The sequence below is a fragment of the Heptranchias perlo genome, chromosome 4, assembly GCF_035084215.1.
Source record: "Heptranchias perlo isolate sHepPer1 chromosome 4, sHepPer1.hap1, whole genome shotgun sequence".
Classification (NCBI taxonomy): Eukaryota; Metazoa; Chordata; class Chondrichthyes; order Hexanchiformes; family Hexanchidae; genus Heptranchias; species Heptranchias perlo.
In genome coordinates, this window is record NC_090328.1 from 11,253,535 (window position 1) to 11,275,027 (window position 21,493).

Consider the following 21,493-nt stretch of genomic DNA (forward strand, 5'->3'; position numbering starts at 1 on the left):
TTCTCCCCGCAGTTCTAGCCAATATTTATCCCTCAACATTAAAATAGATTATCTGGTGATTATCTCATTGCTGTTTGCGGGATCTTGCTGTGCGCAAATTGGCTGCTGTGTTTCCTACATTACAACAGTGACTACACTGCAAAAGTGCTTCATTGGCTGTAAAGTACTTTGGCACATCGAGAGGTCATGAAAGGCACGATCTAAATACAAGTCCTTATCTTACCTTTCCTTAAATATATAACTTCAACCTTTGGAAACAAATGGGGAAACAGTGTGTACAGAGTGCATGACCAAACTGCACCCTGCCTTACACAGAGGCAGCAAAACTAAAAATGTGACGTTGTAATGCAATCATTTTTTAAACCCTGCTGAGGATTCAATGGAGTTGGGGGTGGGGGGAGAGCTAATATCAAATTGTCCCCTATTCCCAAATTCACAGGGACTGATTTGACAGCTGTTTTATATTTCTGACTCAATTTAAAAATTCTGATTGCACACGATTTATTTCTGTTTGAATCAGTTATCACGCTGATTCAACAAAAAGCCGATTGGAATCGTTCCCATCAGATAATTTTTAATAAAATGTAACAAGACTGGTCTGCTCAATCCCACTGCAACTTAAGGAACCCATTTCATAAATGATATAAATTTATCAGCCAATATAACATTAAATTGTGAAAATTATCCATTATTTTGTACATTTGTTCTGTTTGTTATATACCCTGAATAATGTTTTTCAAAAAAGATGTTCTATTCAAGGTTGTGATCTTTTTTATGCTGGTGCACACAGCCTTTATATCGGTGCACAAACCCAAGTTCGTTCCGCACACGGCCGAAAGAAATTAGAGGGAACGTTGGCCGGGGGCGGGTCGATTTCTTGACGAATCGGTCTCAATGCCCCAGGAATCTGAAGCCCTCCCCCCTGCACCATCTCTCCAGCCACGCTTTCATCTGCTCTATCCTCCTATTTCTATACTCGCTAGCGTGTGGCATCGTTCCTATGGTGGAGCGGAGACTCTTTAATTTTAGGGCCAGAATGACCAACACGTGGAATGGAATTTCAGGAAGGCAGAGCAGGCAAAAGCCATGGAGCCATCACCCCAGTGCTCGCCGACCAACATCGGCTCCCGGTCCAGCGACGCCTCGATTTTAAAATTCTCATCCTCGCGTTCAATTCCCTCCACGGCCTCTCCCCCTCCCTATCTCTGTAACCTCCTCCAGCCCTACAACCCTCCGAGATCTCTGTGTTCCTCCAATTCTGGCCTCTTGCGCATCCCCTATTTCCTTCGCCCTTTCATTGGCGGCCGTGCCTTTAGCTGTCTAGGCCCCAAGCTCTGGAATTCCCTCCCTAAACCTCACCGCCTCTCTTTCCTCCTTTAAGACGCTCCTTAAAACCTATCTCTTTGACCAAACTTTTGGTCACCTGTCCTAATATCTCCTTATGTGGCTCGGTGTCAAATATTGTTTGATAATCGCTCCTGTGTGGCGCCTTGGGGGTGTTTTTCTACATTAAAGGTGCTATATAAATGCAAGTTGTTGTGGTTTTCAAGGGACCTTTGGATGGTGTGTTGAGGTGGGAGGGATTGCAGGTTTGTCTGGAGGGTTGAGCTAGGATGGGTTTAACGCCCTTCCTCATTATTATCTGCTTTATGGGGAAAACACTAAAACTGATAATTTTTATCCGCAGACAGAAATTAAACAAATGCATTAAAATATTTAGATTAAAAATAAAACATACACCAATTATTTTTGTTACCTTTTAGTACGTATTCTTTTTTAAATGCCCACTTCAATTTTTTTTTGAATTCTGGAGATTGTCGAGACTGCCAACCAGTGCATGATGGTGTACAGCTATTGATTCAATCCACCTGGCCTCACCTTACTGAGTCCCTCCTGACTGCCGCTGGTGACACATAGATCCATCTGCCCTTGTTCAGGATCGTAGTTCACGGTTGGAGGATGATGCAGACTTTTTTGGAGATCCTTCATCCAAGAGATTAATTCTGGAATTCTGTAAAACACAATCGGAGCGCCTGAGGCAAGGAGCGGATCTGTTCGGAGTTCGGAACGGAGCGTTGGACTAAATAAAGAGCAAGGCCTCAGGCACAGGCCTCAATCGGAGCGCCTGAGGTAAGAAGCGGACCTGTTCGGAGTCGGGGGAGGAGCGTCGGAGCGCCGGACTAACTAAAGAGCGAGGCCCGGGGAGTAGGCCTCAATCGGAGCGCCTGAGGTAAGGAGCGGACCTGTTCGGAGTCGGGGGAGGAGCGTCGGAGCGCCGGACTAAATAAAGAGTGAGGCCCGGGGCGTAGGCCTCAATCGGAGCGCCTGAGGCAAGGAGTGGACCTGTTCGGAGTTCGGGGCGGAGCGTTGGACTAACTAAAGAGCGAGGCCCGGGGCGTAGGCCTCAATCGGAGCGCCTGAGGCAAGGAGTGGACCTGTTCGGAGTTCGGGGCGGAGCGTTGGACTAACTAAAGAGCGAGGCCCGGGGCGTAGGCCTCAATCGGAGCGCCTGAGGCAAGGAGTGGACCTGTTCGGAGTTCGGGGCGGAGCGTTGGACTAAATAAAGAGCGAGGCCCGGGGCGTAGGCCTCAATCGGAGCGCCTGAGGTAAGGAGCGGACCTGTTCGGAGTTCGGGGCGGAGCGTTGGACTAACTAAAGAGCGAGGCCCGGGGCGTAGGCCTCAATCGGAGCGCCTGAGGTAAGGAGCGGACCTGTTCGGAGTCGGGGGAGGAGCGTCGGAGCGCCGGACTAAATAAAGAGCGAGGCCCGGGGCGTAGGCCTCAATCGGAGTGCCTGAGGCAAGGAGTGGACCTGTTCGGAGTTCGGGGGAGGAGCGTCGGAGCGCCGGACTAAATAAAGAGCGAGGCCCGGGACGTAGGCCTCAATCGGAGCGCCTGAGGTAAGGAGCGGACCTGTTCGGAGTCGGGGGAGGAGCGTCGGAGCGCCGGACTAAATAAAGAGCGAGGCCCGGGGCGTAGGCCTCAATCGGAGCGCCTGAGGTAAGGAGTGGACCTGTTCGGAGTTCGGGGGAGGAGCGTTGGACTAAATAAAGAGCAAGGCCTCAGGCACAGGCCTCAATTGGAGCGCCTGAGGCAAGGAGCGGACCTGTTTGGAGTCAGGGGCGGAGTGTGGGACCGCCGGACTAAATAAAGAGTTCGCGGCTTCAAGGAACGAGGTAAGAAAATCAAGAGTGACGTCAGCACAAGGGGAGGAGCTGATTAGCTGCTGGCTGGTGAGGTTTTCTTTTTCTGGTGAGTGTCTTTTTTTAAAATTCTTTAGTTTATTTTTGTTAAGTTTATTTAAGCTAATAAATCGAGGCGTGGCAGGGCAGCTCACACCCGTGGGAATGCGCATCCTGTGCCATGTGGGAACTCCAGGACGCTTCCCGTGTCCTGGACAACCACAGGTGCAGGAAGTGTCGCCAGCTGGAGGAGCTCCAGCTCCGGGTCTCGGAGTTTGAGCGGCAGCTGGTGTCACCGCAGCGCATCCGCGAGGCTGAGAGCTACGTGGACAGCGCGTTTCAGGAGGTGGTCACCCCGCAGCTCAAGAGAGCGCAAGCAGAGAGGGACTGGGTGACCGCCAGGCAGACAAGGAGGACCAGGCAGGTAGTACTGGAGTCCCCTGAGGGCATCTCACTCTCCGACCAGTATAATGGTGAGGCTGAATACTGGTGAGGGAGAGGGTTCCTCTACGGATTGCAGCCAGAGCCAAGACCATAGCACCGTGGGTGGCTCAACTGTACGGTGGGGAGGAGAAAGGTCAGGAGAGCAATAGTGATAGGGGATTCCATAGTTAGGGGAACAGACAGACGTTTCTGCGGCCGCAGACGTGATTCCAGGATGGTATGTTGCCTCCCTGGTGCCAGGGTCAAGGATATGACTGAGCGGCTGCAGAGCATTCTGGAGGGGGAGGGTGAACAGCCAGAGGACGTGATCCATATCGGTACCAATGGCATAGGCAGGAAGATGGATGAGGTCCTGCAGGCAGAATTTAAGGAGTTAGGAAAGAGGTTAAGAAGCAGGACCTCAAAAGGTAGTAACCTCTGGATTACTCCCGGTGCCACGCGCTAGCGGGTATAGAAATAGGAGGATAGAGCAGATGGATGCGTGGCTGGAGAGATGGTGCGGGGGGAGGGCTTCAGATTCCTGGGGCATTGGGACCAGTACTGGGGGAGGTGGGACCTGTACAGGCCGGACGGGTGCACCTCAACAGAAGCTGGGACCAATGTCCTTGCGGGGAGGTTCGCTGGTACTGTGGGGGGGGGGTTTGAACTAATTTGGCAGGGGGATGGGCACCAGGATGTAGCATTGGAAAGGGGAAACAAGGGGCACAAAGGATCAGGAGAGAAGGATAGCCCTAGAGTAAAAAATAGTAAGGTATTAGATGGGGTCAGACCAAGAGAGAGTACAAGAAAGTCCAAGACTGTTTTGCAGTGCTTGTGTGTGAACGCACAAAGTGTGGTAAATAAGGTTGGTGAGCTGCAGGCGCAATTAGGTCTCATGGGAATATGATGTTGTAGTGGTAACGGAGACCTGGCTCAAAAAAGGGCAGGATTGGGTACTAAATATTTCTGGATACAAGGTGTTCAGGAAAGATAAGGAAGGAAAGATGGGAGGTGGCAGTATTGATTAAGGAGAATATTGCAGTGCTGGAAAGGGAGGGGTCAAGGACAGAATCTATTTGGATGGCGTTAAGGAACAATAGAGGTGCCATTAAACTATTAGGTGTATTCTATAGGCCGCCAACTAGTTGGAAGGATACAGAGGAGTAAATTTGCAGGGAAATTACAGAGAGGTGCAAAAGCCATAGAGTAGTGATAACAGGGGATTTCAACTATCCTAATATAGACTGGGATAACAATAATATAAGGGGCAAAGAAGTGGAGGAATTTTTGAAATGTGTTCAGGATAACTTTCTCGACCAGTATGTTTCTGGCCCGACAAGGAAGGAGGCATTGCTGGACTTGGTTCTAGGGAATGAGACGAGCCAAGTGGGGGAGCATTTAGGGAGCAGCGATCATAGTATCATAAGGTTTAGAATAGCTATGGAAAAAGAATCTGACCACTCTAAAATAAAAATACTCAATTGGCGGAGGGCCAATTTCAATGGGATGAGAACAGATCTGGCCCGGGTAAATTGTAATCACAGATTGGCAGGCAAAACCGTAATTGAACAGTGGGCGGCCTTTAAAGAGGAGATGGTTCGGGTACAGTCTAGGTACATTCCAACGAGGGAGAAAGGTAGGGCAACTAAAGCCAGAGCTTCCTGGATGACAAAGGAGGCAGAGAATAAGATGAAGCAGATAAAGGGGCATATGACAGCGGTCAGGTTGATAATACAAGTGAGAACCAGGCAGAATATAGAAAGTTCAGAGGGGAAGTGAAAAGGAAATAAGAGGGGCAAAGAGAGAGTATGAGAATAGACTAGTGACCAACATAAAGGGGAATCCAAAAGTCTTCTACAGACATGTTAACAGTAAACGGGTAGTAAGAGGAGGGGTGGGGCCGATTAAGGACCATAAAGGAGATCTGCTCACGAGGGCTGTGGGCATGGCCGAGGTATTAAATGAGTACTTTGCATCGGTCTTTACCAAGGAAGATGCTGCCAGAGTCTCGGTAGAGGAAGATATAGTTAAGATACTGGATAGAAATCATAGAAAATTTACAGCACAGAAGGAGGCCATTCGGCCCATCATGTCCGCGCTGGCCGAGAAGCGAGCCACCCAGACTAATTCTACTTTCCCGCATTTGGTCCGTAGCCCTGCAGGTCACGGCTCTTCAGGTACACGTCCAGGTATTTTTTAAAAATGAGTTGAGGGTTTCTGCCTCTACCACCCTCTCAGGCAGTGAGCTCCAGACCCCCACCACCCTCTGGGTGAAAAACCTTTTCCTCATTTCCGCTCTAATCCTTCTACTGATCACTTTAAATCTATGCCCCCTGGTTATTGACCCTTCCGCTAAGGGAAATAGGTCCTTCCTATCCATTCTATTTGGGCCACTCATAATTTTGTACACCTCAATCAAATCATCCCTCAGCCTCCTCTGTTCCAAGGAAAACAACCCCAGCCTATCCAATCTGTCATCATAGCTAAAATTCTCCAGTCCTGGCAACATCCTCTTAAATCTCTCCTCTGTACCCTCTCTAGTGCAATTACATCCTTCCTGTAATGTGGTGACCAGAACTGTGTGTAGTACTCAAGCTGTGGCCAAGGAAAGCATTCCATGTCTTCTTAACCACCTTATCTACCTGTCCTGCTACCTTCAGGGATTTGTGCACATGCACTCCAAGGTCCCTCACTTCCTCTACTCCTCTCAGTATCCTCCCATTTATTGTGTATTCCCTTGCCTTGTTTGCTCTCCCCAAATGCATTACCTCACACTTCTCCGGATTGAACTCCATTTGCCACTTTTCTGCCAATTTGACCAGTCCATTGATATCTTCCAGCATTCTACAGCTTTCCTCCTGACTATCAACCACATGGCCTATCTTTGTGTCAACCGCAAATTTCTTAATCATGCCCCCTATGTTTAAAGTTCAAATCGTTAATGTATAGTACAAAAAGCAAAAAGGACCTAGTACCAAGCCCTGCGACACCCCACTGGAAACAGCCTTCCAGTCACAAAAACACCCATCGACCATTACCCTTTGCTTCCTGCCACTGAGCCATTTTGGATCCATTTGCCACATTCGCATGGCCTTTACTTTTTTGACCAATTTGCCATGTGGGACCTTGTCAAAAGGTCCCACCTGGATGGGCTAAAAATTGAGAAAGAAGAGGTACTAGAAAGGCTAACTGTACTTAAAATACATAAGTCACCTGGTCCAGATGGGATGCACCCTAGGTTGCTGAGGGAAGTAAGGGGAGAAATTGCGGAGGTACTGGCCATAATCTTCCAATCATCCTTAGATACAGGAGTGGTGCCAGAGGACTGGAGAATTGCAAATGTTGCAACCTTGTTCAAAAAAGGGTGTAAGGATAAACCCAGCAACTATAGGCCAGTCAGTTTAACCTCAGTGGTGGGGAAACTTTTAGAAACGATAATCCGGGACAGAGTTAACAGTCACTTGGACGAGTGTGGATTGATTAGGGAAAGCCAGCACGGATTTGTTAAAGGCAACTCGTGTTTAACTAACTTGACAGAGATTTTTGATGAGGTAACAGAGAGGGTAGATGAGGGCAATGCAGTTGATGTGGTGTATATGGACTTTCAAAGGGCGTTTGATGAAGTGCCACACGGTAGGCTTGCTATTAAGATTGTGGCCCATGGAATAAAGGGGGCAATAGCAACATGGATTCAGAATTAGCTAAATGACAAGAAACAGAGAGTAGTGGTGGGAGGTGTACAGTGGTGTTCCCCAGGGGTCGGTGCTGTGACCACTGCTTTTCTTGATATATATTAATGACTTGGACTCGGGTGTACAGGGCACAATTTCAAAATTTGCGGATGACACAAAAGTTGGAAGGGTAGTGAATAGTGAGGCGGATAGTGATAGACTTCAAGAGAACATAAACACTCTGGTGGCATGGGCTGACACATGGCAGATGAAGTTGAATGTGGAAAAATGTGAGGTGATACATTTCAGTAGGAAAAAGGAGAGGCAATATAAACTAGAGGGCGCAATTCTAAAAGGGGTGGAGCAACAGAAGGATCTAGGGGTATATGTGCATAAATCGTTGAAGGTGGCAGGGCAGTTTGAGAAAGTGGCTAAAAAAGCATACGGGGTCCTGGGCTTTATAGATAGAGGCATAGAGTACAAAAGCAAGAAACACTGGTTCGACCACAACTGGAGTAATGTGTCCAGTTCTGGGCACCGCACTTTAGAGAGGGCGCAGAGGAGATTTAGTAGAATGATTCCAGGGATGAGGGACTTAAATTATGTGGATAGACTAGAGAAGCTGGGATTGTTCTCCTTGGAACAGAGAAGGTTGAGAGGAGATTTGATAGAGGTGTTCAAAATCATGAAGTGTCTAGACAGAGTAGATAGAGAGAAACTGTTCCCATTGGCAGAAGGGTCAAGAACCAGAGGGCACAGATTTAAGGTGATTGGCAAAAGAACCAAAGGTGACATGAGGAAAAACTTTTTTACACAGCGAGTGGTTAGGATCTGGAATGCACTGCCCGTGGGAATAGTGGAGGCAGATTCAATCATGGCCTTGAAAAGGGAACTGGACAAGTACTTGAAATGAAAAAATGTGCAGGGCTACGGGGATAGGGCGTTCAGGCTCCGTTGAGACAGCAGACTGTTATTTTCAGCCAATAACAGGTACCGGCTACCTTTAAGAGATTTTGGCAGGCTATCAGTGAGACATCCTGCCTTTAAGAGGTTGGTGCTCCCCCTGCTGGCGAAAAGTGTGAATCTCCTTGAATCTTCATGGCAATGCTGATTCGCAGAGCCGCTTTCAGGTAAGTACTGAGGCCGGACGAATGTCTCGTCCTGCCTGCGCAGGAAGCACCGGGCGCGGGCTAGTCGCGGATCGTGGTACCCCCGCCTAATGCAATTTAACCCCCTTGGAGTTTTGGTCTCCATATTATAGAAAGGATATAGAGGCATTGGAGAGGGCGCAAAAAAGATTCACAAGGATGATACCAGAATGAAGAGGACATCGTTATCAGGAAAGGATGAACAGGCTGGGGCTCTTTTCTCTAGAAAAGAGAAGGCTGAGGGGTGACCTGATAGAGGTCTTTAAGATAATGATCGGGTTTGATGGGGTAGACGTAGAGAAAATATTTCCACTTGTGGGAGAGTCCAAAACTACAGGTCATAAATATAAAATAATCGCTAATAAATCCAATAGGGAATTCAGGAGAAACATCTTTACCCAAAGAGTGGAACTCGCTACCACAAGGAGTAGTTGAGGCAAATAGCATGGATGCATTTAAAGGGAAGCTAGATAAACACGTGAGGGGGAAAGGAATAGAAGGGTATCCTGATAGGATTAGGTGAAGTAGGGAGGGAGGAGGCTCGTGTCCCACTCTCCCTGCTCTTTGCCCATTGCCCTTTAATTTTCTTCCCTTCAAATATTTATCCAATTCCCTTTTGAAAGTTATTATTGAATCTGCTTCCACCGCCCTTTCAGGCAGTGCATTCCAGATCGTAACAATTCGCTACATAAAAAAATGTCTCCTCATCTCACCGCTGGCTCTTTCGCCAATTACCTTCAATCTGGTTACCGACCCTTTTTCCAGTGGAAACATTTTCTCCTTATTTACTCTATCAAAACCCTTCATGATTTATTTCCCTTTTTAATCTCCCCTGAACCTTCTCTGCTCTATGGAGAACAATCCCAGCTTCTCCAGTCTCTCCACATATCTGAAGTCCCTCGTCCCAGGTACCATTCTAGTAAATCTCCTCTGCACCCTTTCCAAAACATCCTTCCTAAAATGTGGTGCCCAGAATTGGACGCAATATTCCAGCTGAGGCTTAACCAGTGATTTGTAAAGTTTTCGTATGACTTCCTTGCTTTTGTACTCTATGCCTCTATTTATAAAGCCCAGGATCCCGTGTGCTTTTTTAAACAGCTGTATCAACTTGTCCGGCCACCTTCAAAGATTTCTCTACGTAAACCCCCAGGTCTCTCTGTTCCTGAACCCCCTTCAAAACTGTACCATTTAGTTTATATTTGCATCTTCTCATTCTTCCTTCCAAAAGGCATCACTTCACACTCCTCTGCGTTAAATTTCATCTGCCACGTGTTTGCCCATTTCCCCTGCCCCCTATCCCAGCTCAAACATTCTCAAGACGGGGAACGTCCACAAAAGCTTAAGAGATGAATGAGCCGTTAATCTGGAACAAGAAGGACTTTGTACGTGCAGCGCCTGCTTTCAGAGATTTGAGTAAACGAGCGTATTCAACTGGGGCCAATTTGTAAAAACTACAGTTCAAAAAAAAAAATCAGCTGCAGCATAAAAACATAAAATGGTGTCATTTACCATGAGCAGGCTACACTTTGGGGCTGTGAACTGTGGATAATTTGCTCTCCCGTACATAATCATTGATAGATGAGGGCTGTGCAGTAGACGTGGTCTACATGGACTTCAGCAAAGCATTTGACAAGGTACCGCATGGTAGGTTGTTACATAAGGTTAAATCTCATGGGATCCAAGGTGAGGTAGCCAATTGGATACAAAATTGGCTTGACGACAGAAGACAGAGGGTGGTTGTCGAGGGTTGTTTTTCAAACTGGATGCCTGTGTCCAGCGGTGTGCCTCAGGGATCGGTGCTGGGTCCGCTGTTATTTGTTATTTATATTAATGATTTGGATGAGAATTTAGGAGGCATGGTTAGTAAGTTTGCAGATGACACCAAGATTGGTGGCATTGTGGACAGTGAAGAAGGTTATCTAGGATTGCAACGGGATCTTGATAAATTGGGCCAGTGGGCCGATGAATGGCAGATGGAGTTTAATTTAGATAAATGTGAGGTGATGCATTTTGGTAGATCGAATCGGGCCAGGACCTACTCCGTTAATGGTAGGGCGTTGGGGAGAGTTATAGAACAAAGAGATCTAGGAGTACAGATTCATAACTCCTTGAAAGTGGAGTCACAGGTGGATAGGGTGGTGAAGAAGGCATTCAGCATGCTTGGTTTCATTGGTCAGAACATTGAATGCAGGAGTTGGGATGTCTTGTTGAAGTTGTGCAGGGCATTGGTGAGGCCACACTTGGAGTACTGTGTACAGTTCTGGTCACCCTATTATAGAAAGGATATTATTAAACTAGAAAGAGTGCAGAAAAGATTTACTAGGATGCTACCGGGACTTGATGGTTTGACTTACAGGGAGAGGTTAGACAGACTGGGACTTTATTCCCTAGAGAGTAGGAGGTTAAGGGGTGATCTTATAGAAGTCTATAAAATAATGAGGGGCATAGATAAGGTCGATAGTCAAAATCTTTTCCCAAAGGTAGGGGAGTCTATAACGAGGGGGCACAGATTTAAGGTGAGAGGGGAGAGATACAAAAGGATCCAGAGGGGCAATTTTTTCACTCAAAGGGTGGTGAGTGTCTGGAACGAGCTGCCAGAGGCAGTAGTAGAGGCGGGTACAATTTTGTCTTTTAAAAAGCATTTGGACAGTTACATGGGGAAGATGGGTATCGAGGGATATGGGCCAAGTGCAGGCAATTGGGACTAGCTTAGTGGTATAAACTGGGCGACATGGACATGTTGGGCCGAAGGGCCTGTTTCCATGTTGTAACTTCTATGATTCTATGATTCTATGATATTCCACTTAATAGCTTTACTAATGATCTCATCTAGAGCGTTTCTTGTTCAAACTTACACCATTTAAAATGCCAAGTGAGATGGAGTAGATTGGATTGATTGGAGAAATCATTCAGAATGATTGGAGTGGAACTGACTGCTTTGGAACCCATTTAAAAAAAAAGCTGGGTAGAAATGTCACAGCGGGGATCACAACAACAACAACTTGCATTTATATAGCACCTTTAAAGTAGTGAAATGTCCCGAGGCACTTCACAGGAGCGATTATCAAACAAAATTTGACACCGAGCCACATAAGGAGATATTAGGGCAGTTGGTCAACGACGTAGGTTTTAAAGAGCGTCTTAAAGGAGGAGAGAGAGGCGGAGAGGTTTAGGGGGGGAATTCCAGAGCTAAGGGCCTAGGCAGCTGAAGGAACTGCCGCCAACGGTGGAGCGATGAAAATTGGGGATGCGCAAGAGGCAAATTGGAGGATCGCAGAGATCTGATTAAGTGGAGGAAGTGATCTGTTGTGGTGTGAGACATCGTGGCTAATTCTGCAAATTTCTACAGCGAGCCCGAACACCACCAAAGGCAGAAGAAAACATCCTTATTATAAACTCCAATCCTTTTTAAAAAATTAATTCTCGGGACGTGGGCGTTGCTGGCAAGGTCAGTTATTGCTCATCACTAGTTACCCTGAGAAGGTGGTGATTCAATGGAGTGGCTTGCTAGGCCACTTCAGAGGGCAGTTAAGGGTCAACAATGTTGGTGTGGGATTGGAGTCACCGAAAGGCCAGACCGGGTAAGGTCAGCTGGTTTCCTTCCCTGAAAGAAAAGAAAGGCTTGCATTTATATCGCGCCTTTCACGACCTCAGGGCATCCCAAAGCGCTTTACCGCCAATTAAGTACTTTTGAAATGTAGTCACTGTTGTAATGTTGGAAACTAAAGGACATTAACGAACCCGTTGGGTTTTTACGACAATCCGACAGATTTGTGGTCACTTTTACTGACACCAGCTTCTTATTTCTAGATTTTTAAAAAATGAATTCAAATTCCCAAACTGCCATGGTGGGATTTGAACTCTCGTTCTCTGGATTATTAGTCCAGACTTTGTGCTACTTGTATTCTACGCTTCTGGGCATATCTGAGGTAGAGCAATGCGGTTGCTCCTGGTGATAAGTGTAGTCTCCAATTACCCTGCTGAAGCGGAGTACTGCAGTGCCCTTTTCATTGTATCGGTACCGAAGGTGATGTTCAGCCCATCCTTCGTGGTGAAGCTGGCGGTCTCAAAGGGGAACATATTGGGGTTTGGCATACCTCCGGCCAAAGAGATCAGGGTCGGCGGGGCCTTCTGCTGTAGCTCAGCTGAAAACAAGCAAAAAAAATATTCCAGGTCACCATCGTCATTATTAACAACTACACTCATTTATATTAACACCCCTCTGGAACAACAACCTCTCAGAGTGCGTTATGGGGGAACGGGGGCAGGAGTCAAACAGGAGACGGGAAAGTTAGAAAGAGAGAGAGAGAGAGAGAGAGAAAAGATAATAGAGAGACAGGATAGACAGGGAGAGAATCAGACCGATAGACAGAGTGACAGCACGGCCTTTAGGCAGCTTTCAGAAGGGGAGAGCGGTAGCAGAGTGAAGTGGTGATATAGACTGACTTATAGGGAGAGGTTGGATAGACTGAGACTTTTTTCCCTGGAGAGTAGGAGGTTGAGGGGTGATCTTATAGAAGTCTATAAAATAATGAGGGGCATAGATAAGGTAGATAGTCAAAATCTTTTCCCAAAGGTAGGGGAGTCTATAACGAGGGGGCATAGATTTAAGGTGAGAGGGGAGAGATACAAAAGGGTCCAGAGGGGCAATTTTTTCACTCAAAGGGTGGTGAGTGTCTGGAACGAGCTGCCAGAGGCAGTAGTAGAGGCGGGTACAATTTTGTCTTTTAAAAAGCATTTGGACAGTTACATGGGTAAGATGGGTATAGAGGGATATGGGCCAAGTGCAGGAAATTGGGACTAGCTTAGTGGTATAAACTGGGTGACGTGGACATGTTGGGCCGAAGTGGCCTGTTTCCATGTTGTAACTTCTATGATTCTATAAGAGAGAGTTAGCAGTAATCCAGGAGTGGAGGGTGGGGGGCTGGAACATGTGGCTGGAGAAGACCTGTCAGATACAGTGAAGCAAGGCCATGGAGAGATCTCAAAATGCAATGAGGATAAACCTCCAACCAAAATTCTACATTGTGTCCACATTCCAGAGGGTGCAGCAGGTTACAACAACGGCCCTTTCTAATTCTGAGACACCACGAGTCTCATTCCGATATCTAAATGGTGATTCCCTACCTACAATGATTGCCATCGATTACTCTCTGCTTACCAGATATTCTCGGGTACACCGTAACCCAGAGATAGGAAGTTCGTCTGTATTCCACCGAAATACACCGTCCTCCTGGGCTGCCTCTGGTTTGAAAACTAACAACAACTTGCATTTATGTAGCGCCTTTAACATAGTAAAACGTCCCAAGGTGCTTCACAGGACCGTAATCAAAGGGGATGTTAGGACGGGTGACCAAAAGCTTGGTCAAAGAGGTAGGTTTTAGGGAATGTCTTAAAGGAGGAGAGCTTAGGGCCTAGGCAGCTGAAGGCACGGCCGCCAATAGTGGAGCGATGAAAAATCGGGGATGCGCAAGAGGCCAGAATTGGAGGAGCGCGGAGATCTCGGAGGGTTGTAGGGCTGGAAGAGGTTACAGAGATAGGGAGGGGATTTGAAAACAAGGATGAGAATTTTAAAATCGAGGCGTTGCTGGACCGGGAGCCGATGTAGGTCAGCGAGCACAGGGGCGATGGGCGAACGGGAATTGGTGCGAGTTAGGATACAGGCAGCAGAGTTTTGGATGAGCTCAAGTTGAAGCCAGGAGTCGGGAGCGAGAGCTGCCAGTTAAACATTGTAAGGCTAGGGAAGCAGAGCAAAGAAACTGCTCTACGTCGATAGAAACAACTCGGAGGATGTGAACCATATGCAAGATGATCCCCCTTTAACTCTTAGCTCTAGAAAGAAAAACTTGCATTTATATGGCGCCTTTCCTCAGGATGTCCCAAAGCGCTTTGCAGTCGAATGAAGTACTTTTGAAGTTTAGTCACTGTTGCAATGTAGGAAATGAGGCAGCCAATATGTGCACAGCAAGGTCCCACACACAAGGAGATAAATGGCCACCCAATCTGTTTTTTTAGTGATGTTGTTTGAGGGATAAATGTTGTCCAGGACACCAGGGAGAACTCCCCTGCTCTTCTTCGAATAGTACCCTGGGAACTCTTGCATCCACCCAAGAGAGTAGACGGAGCCTCGGTTTAACATCTCATCCAGAAGATGGCATTTCCGACAGTGCAGCACTCCCTCAGTACTGCACTGGGAGCGTCAGCCTGGATTATATGCTCAAGTCTCTGGGGCGGGACTTGAACCCACAACCTTCTGACTCGGAGGCGAGTGTGCTACCCACTGAGCCACGGTTAACACCAACACAGGGATTTGGTGAGGTCTTTATCGAGCAGGTGTCTCTCCTCCACTCTTGCCCCAGAGTTCAGGTCACTGCCAACGGTCTCCAAGCAATGGTTTATTAAGAAGCACTTGACATGGATGCCCTCTACATCCATTGTTACTGGCCATCATAATTGAGACCCTCACTGTAAAGACCCAGAATCATCCATAATACCTTTTAAGAGGGAAAGGGCAAGGGAATGGGACTTTGAGAGCTGGCACAAGCATGCTGGTCCAAATAGCCTCCTTCAGTGCTATAAAATGCTATGATTCTACATTCATCCATTTTGTGTTGCTGGGTAGAACACAGATTCTCATTCTATGCCAGTGACGCGTTGCACTTTAAAAAGAAAATTGTTCTTGGCATGTGGGTGATACTGGCAAACCAATATTTTTTTGTCCTAGGGCATTAAGAGTCAAACACACGGGCATAACTTTAGCATGGCGACAGAAGGTCAGCGGGTGGGTGGAATTGCGTGTGGGGAACCCCGAGGCAAAGTGAGCGCATTTAAATCTGCGATCGTCTCTCGATTGCAGTCAACTATTTTTGCTTCCGGCTTTTGCGTCTCCAAGCTGCGCAGCAGGCCTACTGCGCACCAGAATGACGCGATTTAAAAGCCCATCATTTAAAAGGGCCAGTCCAAGAATAGATTTTGAAGGAGAAAGGAGAAATGGAGTCCAGGAAAGCAAAGGCTGCCCCTGGATTTAATGATGCCCCCCTGGATGTACTGCTGGCTGCAGTGAGAGCCAGGAGGGAGGTATTGTTTCCAATGGATGTCAGGAAGAAACCTGGCTCTGTAACCAAAAACGTTTGGTTGGAGATGGCAGGAGAGATGAGCAGCAGGAGCACGGTCCCCAGGTCTTGGGTTCAGAGCAGGAAGCGTTTTAATGAACACACAGGTCTGTCCTTTCTCCCCTTTTAGAGAAGAGAGTGCAAAACACAAGGGAGAGGAGCAGAACTGGAGGTGACCCACCACATAGTGGAGGTGACAGATGTGGAGGAGGCGGCCCAGGAAATAAGTCGGGCTGTCACATGCCTATCCATCGGAGATGGAGAGACTGGCAAACCGCAGATGGCTGGTGACAGAACTTTAACATCTTTCACACGCATGATGCGTTGATTTTATCAATGGTGTAACGGTGTATGGTCATTGGAAAGATTTCGCGATGAATCATTAACATCGCATTCTGTTGTCTTCCAGAACCTTCACGCCTCCACGAGGGACCAGCAGAAATGGAAGAAAGCGATTCCTCAGAGCAGCTTATTCCTTCTGAGGGTGCACCGTCACAGGACATTCGGCCATGCACTACCGCTGATACTCGCACTTCGGTGGGTCCTGTCAAGACAGTTAATTGGGTTGCCACCTGGTGATTCACCGCTCACAAGTGAGCACGAGCAGGCACTGGTGGCAGGGGCAGCTGTGGAGAGTCCGCGTTGGGAGGCACAAGCTCAAGCTCCGCTCAGTTGGACGTGGATGCTGAACCCCGGGGGCCATCGTTGAGAAGATGAGTGATAAGAGGTGTAGCGGCACCTTTGCGAGGTAACAGAAAAAGTGCCACGCCCACTCTCCACAACAGCTGAGAGGATGGAGGAGTCGAAATCCATCTCTTGTGGATTGGTGGCGCATATAAGTGTGAAAATGCCTGCGATGGAGTGGCAGCCCCTCTATTGACCTTCAAGCACGGTTCTCAAGTGAGTCCATCCATGCCAATGGCAACGTCCATGTGGACTCTGGATGCCAACATATCTACCACCTTAAGCGGGCAGACTGATACATTAGCGGTGGCCTTACAACGTGGCATATCTGCTCACCGACCTGCTGGCCAGCAGAGTGGTGGGAGTGATGTTGCGCTGGGCCAGGAGAGGGATGATTGTGAAAGGGGACGTGGAAGTGGGGACTCCGCTCAAAGTGCTCCCACATCTTACCCGTTACCCCGCCTCAACCGGTACCCGAGACAATGCTGTCTCCTCTCCCGATGGCCGAGTCTGCCCCTGAATGGGTGCAGGTGGAGCAATCTTTGGCGGGGTCCTCACGGTCTCCAAAACCCAGAGGTCGTAGGCCGAGAGCATCTCAGCAGTCAGGGTAGGGATCTCAGCAACCTGTCAATACCTCTGCTGAAGCCATAGGGGATGCACCACGTAGAAACGGTGGAAAGAGAAAGGCTAAGCAAGTGTAATTCACCCAGGGTATGCACAACGGTGTTTGACGAGTTGTCACGTTGCTAATTTATATATTTTTTTGTTATGGCGCGTTAAATTTAATGATTATCACCACCACTGCCACGTCTTGGCCATTATTGAGTCCCTTTTATGAATTCGCCCTTTCATGTGCTTCATCATGAATGCCAAGACATGATGCCACCCATTGGTCACGTGTGCAATGGGTGTATGCAAGGTTGAAGGACTGTATTGTGCAAAGGAGGGGGAAGGAGGGGTTGGTGGTGGTGGCTGATCCAGGCAGCCTGAGTATTTCAAAGTCTTCAATCTGCACATCTCATTATGAGAACCCGTTAGAAATTCACTCCATCTAGGCCCCTCATAATTTTGTACACCTCAATTAAATCACCCCTTAGCCTTTTCTATTCCAAGGAAAACAACCCCAAGCCTATCCAATCTTTCCTCATAGCCAAAATTCTCCAATCCTGGCAACATCCTCGTAAATCTCCTCTGTACCCTCTCCAGTGCAATTACAATAAAACAGGAAAGGTGACTCAACCGTGGCTTACAAAAGAAATTAGGGATAGTGTTAGATCCAAAGAGGAGACATATAAAATTGCCAGAAAAAGCAGCAAGCCTGAGGATTGGGAGCAGTTTGGAATTCAGCAAAGGAGGACAAAGAGATTGATTAAGAGGGGAAAAATAGAGTATGAGAGTAAACGAGCAGGGAACATAAAAACTGACTGTAAAAACTTCTATAAATGTCAAGAGAAAAAGATTAGTGAAGACAAATGTAGGTCCCTTACAGTCAGAAATGGGGGAAATTATAATGGGGAACAAAGAAATGGCAGAACAATTAAACACATACTTTGGTTCTGTCTTCACAAAGGAGGACACAAATAACCTCCTGGAAATGTTAGGGAACCAAGGGTCTAGTGAGAGGGAGGAACTGAAGGAAACCAGTATTAGTAAAAAAATAGTGCTAGGGAAATTAATGGGGCTAATGGCTGACAAATGCCCAGGGCCTGATAATCTACATCCCAGAGTACGAAAGGAAGTGGCCCTGGAAATAGTGGATGCATTGATGATCATCTTCCAAAATTCTATAGACTCTGAAACAGTTCCTACAGATTGGAGGGTGGCAAATGTAACCCCACTATTTAAAAAAGGAGGGAGAGAAAAAACAGGGAATTACGGACCAGTTAGCCTAACATCAGTAGTGGGGAAAATGCTACAGTCTATTATAAAGGATGTGATAACAGAACACTTGGAAGGCATTAACGGGATTGGACAAAGTCAGCATGGGTTTATGAAAGGGAAATCATGCTTAACAAATCTACTGGAGGTTTTTGAGGAGGTAACCAGTAGAATAGATAGGGGAGAACCAGTGGATGTGGTGTACTTGGATTTTCAGAAGGCTTTTGATAAGGTCCCACACAAGAGGTTAGTGTGCAAAATTGAAGTACGTGGGATTGGGGGGAATATACTGGCATGGATTGAGAATTGATTGACAGACAGGAAACAGAGAGTAGGAATAAACAGGTCTTTTTCTGGGTGGCAGGCAGTGACTAGTGGGGTACCGCAGGGATCAGTGCTTGGGCCCCAGCTATTCACAATATATATCAATGATTTGGATGAGGGAACTAAATGTAACATTTCCAAGTTTGCAGACATCACAAAGCTGGGGTGGAATGTGAGCTGTGAGGAGGATGCAAAGAGGCTCCAATGTGATTTAGACAAGTTGGGTGAGTGGGCAAGAACATGGCAAATGCAGTATAACATGGATAAATGTGAGGTTATCCACTTTGGTTGTAAAAACAGAAAGATAGATTATTATCTGAATGGTGATAAAATGGGAAAAGGGGAGGTGCAACGAGACCTGGTTGTCCTTGTACACCAGTCGCTGAAAGCGAGCATTCAGGTGCAGCAAGCAGTTCGGAAGGCGAATGGTATGTTGGCCTTCATTGCAAGAGGATTTGAGTACAGGAGCAGGGATGTCTTACTGCAGTTATACAGGGCCTTGGTAAGACCACATCTGGAGTATTGTGTGCAGTTTTGGTCTCCTTATCTGAGGAAGGATGTCCTTGCCATGGACGGAGTGCAACAAAGGTTTACCAGACTGATTCCTGGGATGGCAGGACTGACGTATGAGGAGAGATTGGGTCGACTAGGCCTATATTCACTAGAGTTTAGGAGAATGAGAGGTGATCTCGTCGAAACATATAAAATTCTAACAGGACTAGACAGACCAGATGCAGGGTGGATGTTCCTAATGGCTGGGGAGTCCAGAACCAGGGGTCACATTCTCAGGATACGGGGTATGCCAATTAGAACCGAGATGAGGAGAAATTTCTTCACTCAGAGGGTGGTGAACCTGTGGAATTCTCTACCACAGAAGGCCAAGTCATTAGATGTATTCAAGAAGAAGATAGATATATTTCTTAATGCTAAAGGGATCAAGGGATATGGGGAAAAAGTGGGAACAGGATACTGAGTTAGACGATCAGCCATGATCATTTTGAATGGTGGAGTAGGCCCGAAGGGCTGAATGGCCTACTCTTGCTCTTATTTTCTATGTTTCTATGTTTACATCCTTCCTGTAAGGTGGTGACCAGAACTGTGCAAAGTACAGAAACTGTTGGCTAACTAGTGTTTTATACATTTCCAGCATAACCTCCCAGCTCTTATATTCTATGCCTCGGCTAATAAAGGAAAGTATTCCTTATGCCTTCTTAACTACCTTATCTACCTGTCCTGCTACCTTCAGGGATCTGTGGACATGCACTCCAAGGTCCCTCACTACCTCTACACCTTTCAGTATCCTCATTTATTGTGTATTCCCTTGCCTTGGTTCTAATGGGTTTTTTTGGAGAGTACAGTCACTTGAAGTTGATTGTACTGCGACCAAGTCAATAATATTAGGACACTCACGTGCTTTCACCACACTTAACTCTTTTAAATGGACAACAGAAAGGTTCACTTACTTACAAGTCTGGGTGACTGTTAACCTGCATTTACTGCACAAAGTCAATCTTCTAATTTTCTAGGCTATTAATGTTCACCTGGGCACCTGTGAATTATTGTGATAAACTCTCTGGATCAGTTTTCAATAATATACGGCCAGCAGTGACGGATTTGTCCTTCTACTTACTCAGTGCTCTAATCGGTGACACTCTCCGAGCTGCACTTACTGCGTTGATAAATCTGGAGTAATTCATGATATCTGTAGTAAAGAATGAAACTTTTTTTTAACATACATGAGGAAAGTAACAAGACGGTTTAATTTTATACCAGTACTGTCTTTCTCATTCTGCGGTTGTAGTTTAGATTTGCCAACTTGCCACATTTAATACAAAACGATTCCCAAGTTTTCAATGTAATCCGGTCGTCCGAAATTTTTTTTGGCGTAGTTTCTCCAAGTTCCCGCAATATTTGGAATAAAACAACAACAACAACTTGCATTTATACAGCACCCCTAATGTAGTAAAACCTCCCAAGTCACTTCACAGGAGCGTAATCGGACAAAATTTGACAAGTTGTCTCAGTTTGTAGCACTCTTATTTCTCTATCACAAGGATGTGGGTTCAAGCCCCACTCTTGCACTTGATCGCATAATCTCGGCTAACACTACGGTGCAGAACTGAAGGCGTGCTGCACCGTCGGAGGTACGCTCTTTCAGATGAGATGTTAAACTGAGGCAACCCCACCATCTTTTTTACATAGTATTACACAGTATTTACAGCACAGAAACAGGCCATTCAGCCCAACAGGTCTACGCTGGTGTTTTACTCCACATGAGTCTCCTCCCACCTTACTTCATCCAAACCTATCAACATAACCTCCTATTCCTTTCTCCCCCATGTACTTATCAACTTCCCCTTAAAGGCATCAAGTCTATTTGCCTCAACTACTCCATGTAGGAGCGAGTTCCACATTCTAACCATTCTCTGGGTAGGGATGTTTCTCCTGAATTCCTTATTGATTTATTGGTGACTATCTTATATTTATGGCCTCGAGTTTTGGACTCCACTGCAATATTAAAAGACCTCTATCAGGTCACCTCTCAGTTTTCTGTTTCCTAAAGAAAAGACCCCAGCCGGTTCATTCTTTCCTGATAGTTGTAACCTTTCAATTCTTGTATCAACGTTAAAAATCTGTTCTCAGGATATGGGCCATGCTGGCATCAAGGTCGGACCAGTTAAAAGCAGCAGGTTCCCTTCCTTGAAGGACATTAATGAATCAGTTGGGTTTTTAACAATGAGCGCAGGAATCTAGGCTGACACTCCAGTGCAGTACTGAGGGAGTGCTGCATTGTCAGAGGTGCCGTCTTTCAGATGAGACCTAAAACCGAGGCCCCCGTCTGGCCTCTCGGGTGGATGTAAAAGATCCAATGGCACTATTTCGAAGAAGAGCAGGGGAGTTCTTCCTTGTGTCCTGGCCAATATTTATCCCTCAACCACTAACAACTGATTCTGATTATCTGGTCATTAACACATTGCTGTCTATGGGACCTTGCTGTGCGCAAATTGGCTGCTGCGTTTCCTACATTACAACAGTGACTGCACTTCAAAAGTACATTATTGACTGTAAAGC

General features: G+C 46.7%; 1 protein-coding gene across 4 annotated transcripts in view; it reads right to left on the reverse strand.

Annotated features, from left to right (window-relative positions):
* The window catches only part of aadat (aminoadipate aminotransferase), a 73,472-nt gene that overhangs the window by 49,848 nt on the left and 2,131 nt on the right, over positions 1-21,493 (reverse strand). For all 4 annotated transcript variants that reach the window (XM_067982478.1, XM_067982481.1, XM_067982477.1 and 1 more), the window contains 3 exons: positions 20,052-20,123; positions 12,400-12,568; positions 1,879-2,011 (listed from right to left, as the gene is read on the reverse strand). In XM_067982478.1, the coding sequence (XP_067838579.1) occupies positions 1,879-2,011; positions 12,400-12,568; positions 20,052-20,123 (374 nt within the window). The remainder of the gene's footprint in view (positions 1-1,878; positions 2,012-12,399; positions 12,569-20,051; positions 20,124-21,493) is intronic.